Source organism: Elephantulus edwardii, unplaced genomic scaffold (genome assembly GCF_000299155.1).
Source record: "Elephantulus edwardii isolate Elephantulus edwardi_28Jun2011 unplaced genomic scaffold, EleEdw1.0 scaffold00028, whole genome shotgun sequence".
In the NCBI taxonomy this organism is placed as follows: Eukaryota; Metazoa; Chordata; class Mammalia; order Macroscelidea; family Macroscelididae; genus Elephantulus; species Elephantulus edwardii.
This window is the reverse complement of record NW_006399778.1, coordinates 11,118,393-11,133,180: the sequence shown is the minus strand read 5'-3', so window position 1 is coordinate 11,133,180 and position 14,788 is coordinate 11,118,393. Positions and strand designations below refer to the sequence as shown.

General features: G+C 38.7%; 1 protein-coding gene across 4 annotated transcripts in view; it reads right to left on the bottom strand.

The window, feature by feature from the left end:
• Positions 1-14,788, bottom strand: part of EIF4G3 (eukaryotic translation initiation factor 4 gamma, 3) — a 427,927-nt gene that overhangs the window by 21,160 nt on the left and 391,979 nt on the right. For all 4 annotated transcript variants that reach the window (XM_006883565.1, XM_006883564.1, XM_006883567.1 and 1 more), the window contains 3 exons: positions 3,539-3,664; positions 1,829-1,910; positions 985-1,083 (listed from right to left, as the gene is read on the bottom strand). In XM_006883565.1, coding sequence (XP_006883627.1) covers positions 985-1,083; positions 1,829-1,910; positions 3,539-3,664 — 307 coding nt within the window. The remainder of the gene's footprint in view (positions 1-984; positions 1,084-1,828; positions 1,911-3,538; positions 3,665-14,788) is intronic.

Here is a 14,788-nt window from a genome sequence, read left to right as displayed (position 1 = left end):
GTTGATTGTGGAGCCAAGCAAACTAAAGCTGTTAACAATCTCAATCTCTTCACCATCTATCACGATGCTTAGTTCATAGTGGTTATTATTCTTTTTCATCTAGAGTAATTTTATTTCCCTGTTGCTGATTTTGTTTGCTATCTTTAATTTTCGTCGTGCATGACAGGACTTTGTTTTGAAGGATCATTTTGAGAGTTTTGAACTCTTTTTCTGTTGCTTTTCTTATTAGATAATAGTTTTATGTTTGTTCTTACTTGATTCTTCTTAATTCTTCACATAGAACTAAATTATAGTAGCTTTGTAAGCCTCTGCCTTGTGATAATGTGAGTTTCATTTGTCAAGTCAGTGGGCAGCCTATCCAAAGTTCAGGTTCTAAGCTGGTCATCTTCTTGCTATTTATCGCTGATCATGTAGTTTTAAGTAGTAAGCTTGTCTTCAACTTGCTGTCGTAGAACAGTCATTCTAATCACCTTTACTTACAGGAAAAATTTCTGGCTGCATCTGACTATTCTCTGACCAGAGTCCTATAATGTGGTTCATAGATATATGGAGCTTATTTTTTGAGTGTGGGGAGGTCTTTAAATATTTTTTGTTATTTTGTTTAATCTGTTACCTAATGAGTACAGAACAACTCTGGTGGCATCGTCTATAGACAGAATATGGAAATGTAAATTTTAAAAGTTTGTGTCTTTTGCAATTCATATCTACCACCTGCTACATGAGAGAAAGATGGGAAGTCTCCTGCTCTGATTTACAGAAGTTGGATGGAGAGTCACTAGAGTCAGAATTGTAGAGTCTGAGGCTTTTGAATGAATCTGGGACTGCAAGTGGTGTCAAAATATGAACTGAAAATGCCATCATGACAAAAATTCTCATTTTAATACAATTTTAGTTACAAAAATACTACTAAAATTATCTTTATCTCCTCTCTGAGGCAAGTCAAGTTGTATCAAATAGGAGAACATACTCCTTGATCATACTCACCTGCTCCAAAAGAAAATTATGTACATCTTCCCCTTCTGGTAAAAAATCCTTCCAGCTGAGGTTAGCATCCCTCCACAAGGCTCCCACTTTCTTATGGCTCTAAAACACAGTTAAGTCCAAACAATTTACGTTCACAGTGAGAGAACAAAAAATAGAATTGCTTAAAATTAAGAGCACATAACCCTAAAAACGGAAAAATCAAGACACTTCATTGCTGATGTTTAACAGAGACATGTGAGCCTGTGTACAGTAACTGGTGAATAATTGAAGCATCACTGTTTTGAGGAATGGTGCGAAGGTTCAGCAGCTGACTTATCAGATGGATAACCTGGGAAGCTATAAACTGGTATTTGGGATATAAGCACTTAAAGAATTAAGATAAAAGATTTACAAATTCAACCCTACCTCTTTTCTGAGTACTTTATGAACACTTTATGTATTTGCTATGTCACTCAAATGGTCCCACTAGAATCCCTCTTCATACAAGATTATAGTTATGCTTCCTAAAAAGAGTATGTCTAAGGCAGTTATTTGTCTTGAACCAGGAATGAGAAATTTTTTAAGAGCAAAAAGCACATGACGGAGCATGCCCAAGAAACAACAGAGAAGAGCTGCTGGGACCTGGAACAGTGAGGTAACAGGTAGCAGGTCCACTGGTGAGGAGATGCAAGCTCACCGCTTGAGGAAAGTCATGGTGATGAGGGAAATGGCACAGTATGAAGCAGCTGCCATCTCAGAAGAATACATAAATTCAAATAGTAACTTGCCCAGGATATAGCTGATAATACTAAGAACCTGACCTCTCTAGTGCCATTAAGTCTGACATCAGGGGTTTAACACTCACCATTTGTTTGCATAGAAGGTGTAATATTTCAGAAAGCAAGACTCCCGCTCTTCCAACAGGAAGTAAAGGTTTGCTAAATTCTCTGTAAAAGAGAGAAACAATGATTAAGTAGCTCTGAATAAATTCCAGATTCTAGAACAGCAGGGTAACATCATATGCCAAGTAAGAGATCCTGTGCAACCTAAATAAATTCCAGGGCATATTCTAAGTCCATTTTTGGTGAAGTAGCTCAGTTATATCAAGTGTACTTTTTGCACTGAAAAAATATTTTAGAATAATTGGTGTTTTCTTTTTCCTTTAAACATATACATGATAGAAACAAACAAAGATCATTCTCAGTTTATCATGCATTGCCTCCAGCCAGTAAGAGAGAAATTCTCTAATAAGAGGCCTTGTGAAGCTGAGTTTATGAAACACTTTTAACATTTAGGAATAAAGAACATTTTTCTTTAGAATACAAATGAAACAAAAGAGGACCATTTTTTGCCATAATCCAGATTATTATTTTTCAAATTAAGTTTCACAAGATAGGTAATGTAAGTAAGCCAAACTAGTTTTTATTTTGCTATAGGATTCTAAAAATGTTGAATATGCTATAATGCACTTTTCAATCTCAAAAAAGATGATACACACACACACACAAAAAAAGATTATACAATAATATAAAGAGTTTTATTATTTAAACAATTTTCTGGGAACCATTAGTTTTGACTAACAGACTATGGTAAATAAACTGAGTATGGTCTATGCAAGAGAGCAACAGTCCTCATTCACAACCTAATCAAAGACTGCTTGAACTCAGTTTCTTTTATTACTACACTGACCAAGTACTCTGCAGGTGCCACAAGCTGATGAGCCACAAGGTGAATATAGAGCTTCTGACAGCACTGGAGCAGTGGCGGACCAGAAAAGTCAGATTACCTCTAAGCTTACAGGAGTAAATGTCTTCCAGTTACATGATTCTGGAGGCTTATTTACAATCACTGCTACCCTCCATGATCCAGAAGGCCCTATGCTCCCGATCACTGGCCAGTGTAGACCTAGTAAAAAGTAACACTTTCATGCTAAAATTAGAGATCTTTGAGTCAGAGCTATTTCCAAGAAAGACCCCAAAGCCCTCCAGGCAAAACTAGTTTTACTACTCTACCTTTTATTGTGCTTCATAGATAAAGCAAATTGAAGGATTATGCCAACCTTGTGTTAAGTCTATTAGAGTAATTACCAACAGCATAGATTCACTTCATCTCTTTGTGTCACATTTTAATAATTCTTGTAGTATTTAAAAATCTTTTGCATAGTGTAGTTGTACTTTTAATAGAGCTCTGGTGGCCTAGTGAAGGCACATGGTCCAAATCCACCAGCTGCTCCATGGGAGGACGATGGACAATCTCCTCCCATGCAATTTACAGCCTCTGAAAACCCACTGGAGGGTCTGCTATGAGTCAGTTCTGATTCCATGATAACAACAATATTTTACTTTTAATAGGTTACAGCATAGTGTAAACTGACTTTTACGTACACTGGGGAAAAAATAGCCAACCAACTGAGACTCACATTATTGTGCTAAGTGCTATACTCTACAAAGGGCTGGAACTGACCCACAATACCTCCAAAGTATGCTTGCATTGGAACCAGACTCTGCTGTAGAGCCAGCTGGTGACTTTCCTATCCCTTTAACATCATGTATAGTGAAAAACAAATACAACTTACATGATAAGTTCTCTCATGGAGATTCCACCTTCCTTTAACATGGGTGTCACGAGTTCAGCAAGGTACAACCAAATATGGGGAATATCAATAGCCATGTCATCTGCTAATTCCAACGTTTCTGTAAAACTGGAAACGAATTGGGAAAAATTATGTGAAATGCAATTCAAAAGTTTAAAATTAGTTTTTAAAAAGACAATAAATTCAGTTCATTATCAGGTACTTACAAAGCACCTGCTGTGTGTTAGTCCTACTACTTGTCTGTCAGTTTGTCAAAATGTGAGGGCTTGTGTGTTGCTGTGATTCTAGAGGCCATGCCACTGGTATTTCAAATACTATCAAGGCCTATGAACCTCTGAAAAATCCTTGACTTGCCTGGGATAAAGCTTTCAGTCATGACTCAAAAATGAAATGGAATGCATAAAGTCTATATACCCTAGATATCAAGAAATGGACTAGTATTGGCCATTTTTATTAGACAGTCATATGTTCTACTGTATCAGGAATGACAAATGGAAGAACAGCACATACATGATCAAAAAAGAATATCTCAAGACGCAGTCTGAAGAACAATGCTGTCCTGGTATATCAATGGATACATAATATCCATACCCTTCAATAACAAGGAAGACCTGTATATAAGATTATTAAAATTTATGTAGCAACCACTACAACCAAAGATTATGAAACTGAGATTTCTGTTGGTTTTTGCAATCTGAAACTGACTTTGCAATCAAGATCCACTAATAAAAACTGATGATTAAAATGCAAAAGTTGGAAACAATGTTTAGTACTCAGACTACATGGCTTTCGTAACTGAGAGAAGGTTGAAGATCACATGACAGAATTTGGTATCATCAACAATTTATGTACCACAAACACCTGTTCTAAAACATAAATGGTGATCATATGTTTTAATTTCTCTAGACAGAACACAGGAATCACTATTAATATCATGATTATGTTATTATAGCTCTAAAGGAAAGTTAATATTAATATCATGATTATGTTATTATAGCTCTAAAGAAAAGTTAATAGTTACAGATTTTTTTGCTCAAAGACATATTTCTGTTAAAGTAAAATAAATGGAAATAAAATGTAAAGCAGAGAAAATACAAATACAAAACACCAGCAGTCTTACTTAGGCTGAAAATCATGGATATTAATTAAGCAAAATAAACAAACATACCGAAAAGTTTGTCAATTATTCCTACATGGGTTATAGCATATTATAAAGCAGAAAAACAAGAGTGAATTTAAGCAGTTCGAATCTACTAGCTAGTTCCATGAGAGAGAGATGGGCAATCTCCTTGTGTGATTTACCATCTCTGAAAACCCACTGGAAGGTTAGCTATGAATTGGTCTGATTTGACAGCACATAACAAGGAAACCAGAATGAAGGGAACAAAGGCAGACGGTACTTCTTTCTTTTCAGAGGGTTCCATACATAAATCAATAGTTGTTGTTGTAATGTGCTGTTGAGAAGATCACAACCCTCAGTGATCCTTTGAACAATACCTCTAAACTCTGCTGCATGCTAGGCCAGTCTCACTGTCTCTGACACACCTATGCTTATTACCTCTGTTACTTTGTCAGTCTATCCCATCTGCGGTCTTCCTCTCCTGCTCTTTCCCTCCATCTTTCCAAGCATGATGTTCTTCTACAAAGACTGATCTCTCTTGGCAATATACTCAAAGTATGTGAGACGGAGCCTTAAAATCATTGCCTCCAAGGAGCAGCTTGGTTCACCCTCTCTAGGACAGACCTTTTAGTTCTGGCAGTGCATGCTATGTTCAATACTCTTTTTCCAGCACCACAACTCAAAGACAGCAATTCTTCTTCTGTCATTGGTCATTGCTCAGCTCTCTGATGCATAACAGGTAAATGTGAAGACCATGGCTTGCATCAGGTACACCTTAGTCTCTAGACTGACATCACTGCTCTTTAGCACTCTGAAGAGGTCTCTGACAGCAGATTTTCTTTTCTTTTTTTTTTTAGAGGTTTTGTTTTGTTTTTTTATATATATACAAGACACATTAATCCATTAAATTTGAGGACACAGTACAAAAACAAAAACAGATTTTCTTAATGCAAGTTGTCTTTTAATTTCCTAACTGATGGTGCCAAAAGTGTTGACTGCAGAACCAAGCAAACAGAAATTGTTAATAATCTAAATCTCTACCTATCATGATGCTGCCAATTGGCCCAGTGGTGAAAATCTTCGTTTTCTTGATATTAAGATTCAATTTTTATCAGACTAGTCCTTGTGACCCTCTGCAACAAATGCTTCAGGGCCCTCCTAAATTTTGGCAAACTGTGTCATCTGCATAATGTAGGTTGTTCATGAGCTTCCTTTAATCCTGAAACCACATTCCTCCTCACAGAGCTCAGCCTCCTGAATGGTCTGTTCCACATATATAATGAAAAGTTATAGAGACAAGGCACATTCCTGATGCACTCCTTTCCTGATCTTGAACCATGCAGTGTTTCCTTGCTCTGTTCTGATGACTGCCTCTTGGTCCAAGTGTAGGTTTCACATGAGCACAATCAGGTATTCTGGGATTCCCATTCTCCTCAAGGTTAACCACAATTTGTTGTGATCCACACAAATGCTTTTGCATGGTCAATGAAACACAGATAAGACATTTCTCTGGTACTCTATGCTTTCAGCCAAGATACATATGACATTTGCACTGATATCCCTAGTACTATGGCCTTTTATAAACTCAGCTTGTAATTTTGGTAGTTCTGTCAATGTACTGTTCCAAAATCAGTAAAGAATTGTAATGCGAATCCAAAGACTGAGCCTCTCAGGTGACTCAAATGCATCAGCTGCTCCTCAGAGAGAAAAATGGGCCATCTCCATGCAATTTATAGGCCAAAACCTAATAGACAGATGGAATCAATCTTGGAGGATTAGTAGGAATAAGAAGGGAGGGAGAGGTTGAGAAAAAATTAATAAACAGGTAAATAAAGAGAAAGACAATGCCAACAAGGGGCTGTTGTTGGTATGTGCTGCTGACCTGGAATCAACTCATAAAAAACTGATCCTCCAGTGGCTTTCCAGAGGCTGTTAATCACATCTTTCTCCCTTGGAGTACCTGGGGAGCTTCAAACCAACAGCCTTTGGACTGGCAGTGAAATTCCTTACTCACTAGGCCACCAGAGCTTCCTAAGGGGCTGATAAGATATAATGAATCAATGGTAATTAATTTTTTAAAATAAAATGTCTATGAATGATTGTATGGAAACGCAGCATGATTTACACATCTTCACAAATTAAAAAAATTAAAAACATTAAAACAAGAACAGCAACAAACCAATGGAGTCAGTTATGAGTCAGTAGGCTCCTACTCAACAGAAACGAGGGAGGAGTGAGTGAGTGAGAGAGCGAGACCGACCATTTTCTAGGTAGAAAATATTTTCCGGCCTCTGAGTCAAACACTTCTTTTTTTTTGTTTTAATTTAAAGAGTGACCAGCTTTTGAGAAAGCACCAGACCTCATCCCATAGTGGCTGTACCATTTAACATCTGCACCAGCAGTGAATTAAGAGTTCCAATCTGTCAACCACCTTGCCAGCATTTGTCTGATGCTTTGTTGAACTTCGATATTGTTGCTGGAGTGAAATAATATCTCATAGTTGCTTTGATTTGCATTTCTCTGATAGCTAGGGATTCTGAACCTTTCTTCATGTGTTTGTTTGCCATCTGAATTTCTTCTTTGGTGAAGTGTGTATTTCTATTTTGTGTCCATTTTTGCAATTGGGTTGTTTGCCTTTTTCTTGTTCAGGTGCTGGAGTATTCTATAAATTTTAGATATGGGTCCCTTGTCAGATATGGGATTGCCAAATATTTTTTCCCTCAGTGTGTGGATTTCCTTTTTACCCTATTGGAGAAGACCATTTGACCCAGCAATTCTACTGCTGGGAATATACTCTAAAGAAACCAAAGCCTCAGCTTTAACAGATGTATGCACACCCATGTTTACTGCTGCAGTTATTCACAATAACAAAGGTATAGAAACACGCCAACTGCTCAACAACAAAAAAGTGTTGATTGAAAAATTGTGGTACATGCACACAATGGAACATAATGCAGCACTGAAAAACAGTGAACTTGTAAAATACTCCACAACATGGTTGAGCCTGGAAGACTCAAGTTGTATAAAATATCTGTCACAAAAGGATAAATACTGCATAACACCACTGTTACAAGGAGGTTTGGGGTAATGTAAAGATAATAAAAACTACATTGGATGTATAGATGAGGGGAAGGACTGTCTAAAAGGAAACATAATTAGGCATTATATGTATGACAGTAATCTGGAACAAGAGGTGCATTGCTAGGTAGACTGGGAGAGGGAGAAAACTGTCCGACAAGGAAGGAATGAAAAACCAATCTTTCTGTAAACTTTTGTTAATATCACAATAAAAAAAATAAAAAGAGCTACCACTAACACTAATGGTATCTCTTTGGAGACTAAGGTGCGTCTAATACAGGCCATGGTCTTCGCAATCACCTGTTATGCATCAGAGAGTTGGACAAAGACCAAGGAGGATAGAAGGAGAATTGATGCCTTTGAGCTGTGGTGCTGGAGAAGAGTATTGAGAATACCATGGACTGCTAGGAAAACAAACAGATTTGTCCTGGAAAGGGTTAAACCAGGTGGCTCCTTGGAGGCAAGGATTCTGAGGCTCCGTCTAACATACTTTGGACATGTTGTGAGGAGAGACTGGTCCTTGGAGAGGGACATCATGCTTGGGAGGGTGGAGGGACAGCGCAGGAGAGGAAGGCCCTCTATGAGGTGGATTGATTCAGTGACTGGGATAATTGGGTTGGGAGTGTCAGAGACAGTGCGACTGGCACAGGACAGAGCGGAGTTTAGGGCTGTTGTACATAGGGTCGCTATGAGTTGCAGGCGACTCGACGGCACATAACAACAACAACCACTAACAGGCAGGGTCATCTTTCTCAAACTTTATGGGCATTTACAGTTCAGCTACATTATTTAACTCTGGGTTTCATGAATCTGTAATGCCAGTTTTCTGGTCTCACAGCTTGGAATTATTTGACTTCTATTCACTGTACAAAAGCTCCTTTATTGTCCTCCCATTATAAGTACGCTTTCAGTTCCATTATAAGTACGCTTTCAGTTAGTTAATGGGTCACTGGATGTGACATAGTCTGGCTGGCCTCCAGATTTCCTCAGTTGATCAGTCTATCCTGCCAACTCATGTTTCGTGGGCTGGTAGTATAGATTAAGTTGTAGAATGAGTCCATATGACAACTGTGGCCATTGCTGTAGATTTTGTCTATATGCTGTCAATTTCAACTTATGTTACAATTAAAAGGTACCCATGTTCTTGTTTCATCTATTTCAACATGGGCCACTTTACAGTAAATTGGTCAAATCTACACAGCAATCTTTTGTCTATTTGCTAAACTGAACAACTTCATGTTGCTGTGACACTGCACACTGTTCCCTAGTCTTGTCAAATACCATAATGGTTACCCATTATGTACAGTGTCTGGACAAACTTCAGATTGAATTATGCTGGGAAGCAGGAGTGGCATCCACTTCCTAAAAACTAGATGCCTCTGGAAACTGTACAAACTGTTTAAACTCTACAAACTCTCTAAACTCTTTAATGTACAGAAATGACGGTAGTTATAGAACAGAGTTCTGTACAGAAATTATATCAGTCATAGAACAGAGTTTAGGTCTTTTGTGCAAAAGTTACTCTCAGTTGTATTCAACTTCAAGATACCTAAGCATTGCTAAGTGAAACTAGTGCTGTTATATCTGAAGGAAGGCTATTCCACTTTGTACATCACTGTTTGTCAATATGCAGTATGAAGAACCTGGGTTGCTGCCATTGGGGTGTCAAATACCAGAACGGCTTGCCAATGTGGACAGTGTTTGGTGGAGCTCCCAGTTGTAAAACAGGTTTGGAAGCAGGAGTGGCATCCGCTTCCTAAACCACATGCCTCTGGAAACGATGAACTTGATGAAATGATGACAATTATGGAAAGGCATTTGGTCTTTTGTTCAGTGAAATGTCGCTATGAGTTGTGCTGAATCGACGGCAATCAACAACAACAACAACATCATATTGGTCAAATCCATAATACCAATTTAAAAGAAAACACAACTATTTAGACTAAATACAAGATTCCCCTAAAGTAAGTCTTCAAGACAGTTTTATTTTTAAAGGTTTACAGATTCAAGTGTTTTTGCATATTAAAAAAAAAATCCTAGAATGTAGAAGCATCTAGGTAACTGTCTTTTATTTTTTTTTTTTAAAGATTCTTTTCCCATTATATTCTGTTCAAGGCATTTATTCCCAAACTAAGTTGAGAATCATAGTGTAAAGGAGAGAAAAGTGACCTCAAGAATGGGGTAACTGAGCACAAGAAGAGAGAGGAGGGAAAAGAAAACAAAACAAAGACTGCAACTTGCTCCCACGAACTGACAAAAATTAAAAAAGCTTTGAATCCATCAGTGTTCTTAGTCATCTCCTCCTGCGTCTTTCTCTCCTTCTTCTCCCTCATCATCATCTTCATCTTCCACCCCTTCTTCATATCTCCCAAACTTCCTCCTTCATCGTTATCATCTTCTTCATCATGCATATCTAGAACCAAATAGTACTGGGATGGATTCAGCAGACTTTCATCTTATATGACCTCTGCTATTTCATCGGCACTGCAATCAGAATGGTCAGTGAATCAAGTAAAGAAGCTCTCTGGTTCTTCCTGCTCGCTTTATTCTGTGTTTGTCTTGAACACTTCTTCAAGCCCTTTCCAGATTCCATTTGAGTTCAATAAGTTTTGAGGACAGATCACCACTCTCATTCAAATTAAACTCTCTGGAGAGAATTTTATTTTCAAAGTAAGGATTTTCATCAAAATAAAAATCTATTCTGTAACCTGATTTAATATCTTCAAATTCTGTTACTTCCAACTCTAGTCAAATAATGCAGCGCCTCTCCATCTTCCTCTCCAAACATTGCAGACACTTGTGATGGCTGGCAAATGCTGTTACCCCAAATTTGGGATTTTGACAATTGTTAGGCCCAGACCATGGCCAAGGGGGAGAATAAAGAATTAAAATATGACAAGGATGGTCTCCCCCACCTGGCTGAACCATAAACTACAATGGAATATCCCTCCTTTCCCTCCCTGAAGACCCTGTTATAAAACCCTGCACCAATTTACCTTGGGTGCGACTTCCCTGGTCTATCTCTCTCTCCAGCCAAATGAACCTCACCTGGGAGCTCCCTTAATAAAGCTGCCTTTCATCTTTCTTTCTCTCTGGTTCCTGCTCTCAAGTCTGTGACCTAACAGCGATCTTCCTCTTCTGAAAGAATGGTTGGTAGAGTTTGTTATATTTCTGTCCCACTATCAAAATCTCCTCACTGATTTGTTCATTAAGTCTGTTTATTTCATTTTGTTCTTCATCAGTATGTTCAACTGCTTCCTATTATTCTTTTCCTGCGGTCTCCTTGAGGCCCCTCGTGGTTGGAGTTGAGTTCCTTTTTACTGACTGGCCTCCAGCACCCACATGGCAGAGAGAAGGGAAGGCGAAGGGAACGGACAGGGATGGGCAGGTGGCTTCCTCTCATGCCACACATGGGGGCACTGGCTCAGACCTGCCCACCTCCTTCTGGCATTCGCTCTCCCTCTCCCTTGCTGCCCCTAAGAACTGAGCATGAGGGAGGGACAGAGGCAGGGTGAAGCTCCCCACTCCAGCTTAGGTAACTGTGTTAATGTCTTTATTGTTGTTGTCGTGTGCTGTGGAATCAGAACCCAACCATAGCTGACTCTCCAGCGGGTTTTCAGAAGCTGTAAATAGCACAGGAGGAGACTGTCCATCCTTCTACCTTGCAGTACAGCTTCTTACCACTAGGCCACCAGAGCTCCTTTAAAGTCTCTAGAATAATATTTACAAGCTTAAAATGTTTTGCATAATACATGCAGTTGGTTGGCTGAATGAAATGAAATATGAGCTACACCACATTTCTTGTTATGTAGTGACCAAGATACCCACAAGACTGCACTTTGGGTACTGTGATTACTATATACCCAAAAGCTTTATTTATTTTTTTTTTGGTATGGATCTAAAGTACTTAAATCTAAAGAATACAATGTATTGAAGAGCAACATAGTTTAAAAAGCTTAAGGTGCACCTGATTTAAGCCATAGATTTTTTATTTATTTATTTATTTTTTAAATTTTATTATTTTCGTGTGTGTGTACCGTCAAATCAGATCTGACTGGTACAGGAGGAGGTTGTCCCTCCTTCCCCGGCAGAGCATCTGGTGGATTCGAACCGCTTGCCTCTGGGATTGTAGTTGCAGGTACTTGCCACTAGGCCACCAGAGCTCCCCTAAGTCATAGATTTTTAAATATCTGCTATGCATTTGACAATGGATGAAGATGACAGAAGAAAGATCAATGACTTTGAGTTGCAGAACTGGAGAAGGGTGCTGTTGTGTCCTATGAACTGCCAAAAGAATAAGCAGCTATGTGCTGGAGAAAGTACAGCCAGAGTGCTCCTAAGGATGGTGAAGCTGTGTCTCACATACTTTGGGCATGTTGTTAGAAGATATTCCCTGGAAAAGAAGACCATGCTTGGAAAGGTGGAGGGTCAGCGAAAGAGAGGAAGACCATCAATGAGACAGACTGACACAGAGATGCAGCAATAGAATAAATTATATCAGAAATGGTAAGAATGGCACAAAATATGACATGGTTCAGAATTATTATTCAATGGGACACCAGGACACATACCCCACTCAAGGGCACTTAACAATGATGACACATATCTAAAATTTAATTAAGATATAAAATTTATCACGAGTTGGGAACAACTCAAGTGACCACCAACAAAAAAACTGGCTAAGTAGCTGTGGTATACACAGTGGAGTATTAGGGATCATGAAAAACTTATCATGAATTAGTGAAATACTATGCAACATGGATGAATCTAGAACAAAATAAAGCTGAGTGGCATAAGACAGTCTCAAAAAGACAATTATGGTATATGACCAATATCATAAAAAGCTGGTGGCCTAGTAGAAAGAAGGCCAAAAGCTGCTCTACGGAGAAGGATGGGCAATCTCCTCCCATGCTATAACTGCCTTTGAAAACCCATCAGAGGGTCTGCTATGGGTCAGTTCTGCCTCTATGGTACAAAATAACAACATCAAGGAAAGGTTTACACAAGGACAGATTCAACCTTGCAGGGATAATAAAAATTAGAAATGAGGGGAAAAGGGAGTAAACATTAATTCACCTGGCATTTTTTTAAGCTGAAGAAACTAAAGGACGAATTCAAGCCATGAGTTGCAATACTTAAGGGTGCTATGGACAGATTAGACTGGGTTAAAGGAAAGACAATAAATAAAAAGGGGTTGATTATATATTATAATTAATTAATTATATTATCAATGGCAACAGACATAAAATTTCTTTGAATGATTTTAAGAAAAACCAGTGTGATTTAAAACCTTCAAATAAAATTAATTTATAACATTTAATTAAAGAATGTGTAACAGAAATTTTCTTTAAAATACAGATTGGAAAAAAAGTTCTCTTCAGAACTCTGCTGTTATTGTCATTATGTAGGGAGCTCTGGTCAGAGCCCTGCTGTTGTTATGTGCTGTCAAGTTGACCATGACTCATGGTGACCCTGTTAACAGCAGCTCTGAACCCTGACCTGTTCTGAGCAAATCTCACTGACCTCGACACACCTACTCCTATTACCCCAGTTACTGCGTCAACTGATCTCACCCAGGGTCTTCTCTCGTGCTGCCTCTCCAGTCTTCCAAACATGATGTCCCTCTCCAAGCACTGGTCCCTCCTAGCAACATGTCCAAAGTACGTGAGATGGAGTTAAGAGTCTCTGCCTCTAAAGAATAACTTGGTTTCACTCTCTCTAAGACAGACCTGTTTATTCTCCTGGCAGTCCATGAACTTGAAAAATCTATGAACTTGGCAGCCCATTGAACATGACAATTCAATACCCTTCTGTAGCACCACAACAGAAAGGCTTCAATTCTTCTATCATCTTTAGTCATTTTCCCACTCTCTGATGCATAGAAAGTAATTGCGAAGACCATGGCCTGGATCAGGTACACCTTGGTCTCTAGACTGACTTTGCTTCTCAGTACTCTGGAGAGGACCCTGACAGTATTTCCCAGTGCAATTCGTCTTTTGGTTTCCTGACTGCTGATGTTAAGAGTGTTGATTGTGGAGCTGAGCATGCTCTAATTGCTAACAACCTTAATCTCTTCTCCATCTATCATAGTGCTGCCAGTTGGTCCACTGGTGGGAATCTTTGTCTTCATGATGTTGAACTTGAATTCATAGTCGAGACTACAGTCCCTAACCCGCTATTCTTAGGTGCTGTCAAGTCCACTAGATCTTACAGAAACCCTATGAACAACAGATTGGAACCTTGCCCTACTCTGGGCCATCCTCACAATCTGCACCATGCTCAAGTTCATTGTTGCAATCAACTCTATCAGTTCTTGTCACTGAAAGGCATCCTTCTTAGTGACCCTCTACTTTTCCAAGCATGATACTTTTTCCAAGGATGGTCCCTCCTGATAACATGACCAAAGTATGTGAAATGAAGTTTCACCATCCTTGTTTCTACAAGTAGCATTTTGGTTGCCTTGTCTCCAAGATAGATTTGTTTGTTTTATTTTGGCTGTTCATGGTATATTCACTATTTTTTGCCAATGTAATTCGATGCTATAAATTTTCCTTGTTCACTGTCCAACTTTCAAATGCATGTTGCTGTTGTTAGTTGCCATATGACCCATAGAGACCCTATGAACAACAGATCTGAACCCTGTCTTATGCTGTACCATCCATACTCCTATACTGTTCATAGGGTTTCCAGAGGCCTGTAATTTCAGAAGTGGGTGGCTAATCCTGCTTCCTACTTTGTCTTAATTGTTCACATGCATAGGAAGCAATTTAAAAATAACATGGCTTGGATCAGGTGCTCGTTAGGCTTTAAACTGGTATCTCTGCTCTTTAGCAGTTTGGCAAGGTCTTTGACAGTAGATTTCCCCAAGGAAACAAGTATTTTGAATTCTTGACTTCTGTTACTTTGGGTGTTGATTGTGAATCCCAGTAAAAAGAAATTGCTGATAATTTCAATCTTCTGCTGTCATGATTATGAAATCAGCCTAGAATAGACTGAATCAAAACTTTAGAGTTAATATTCTTCTATGCAGCTAA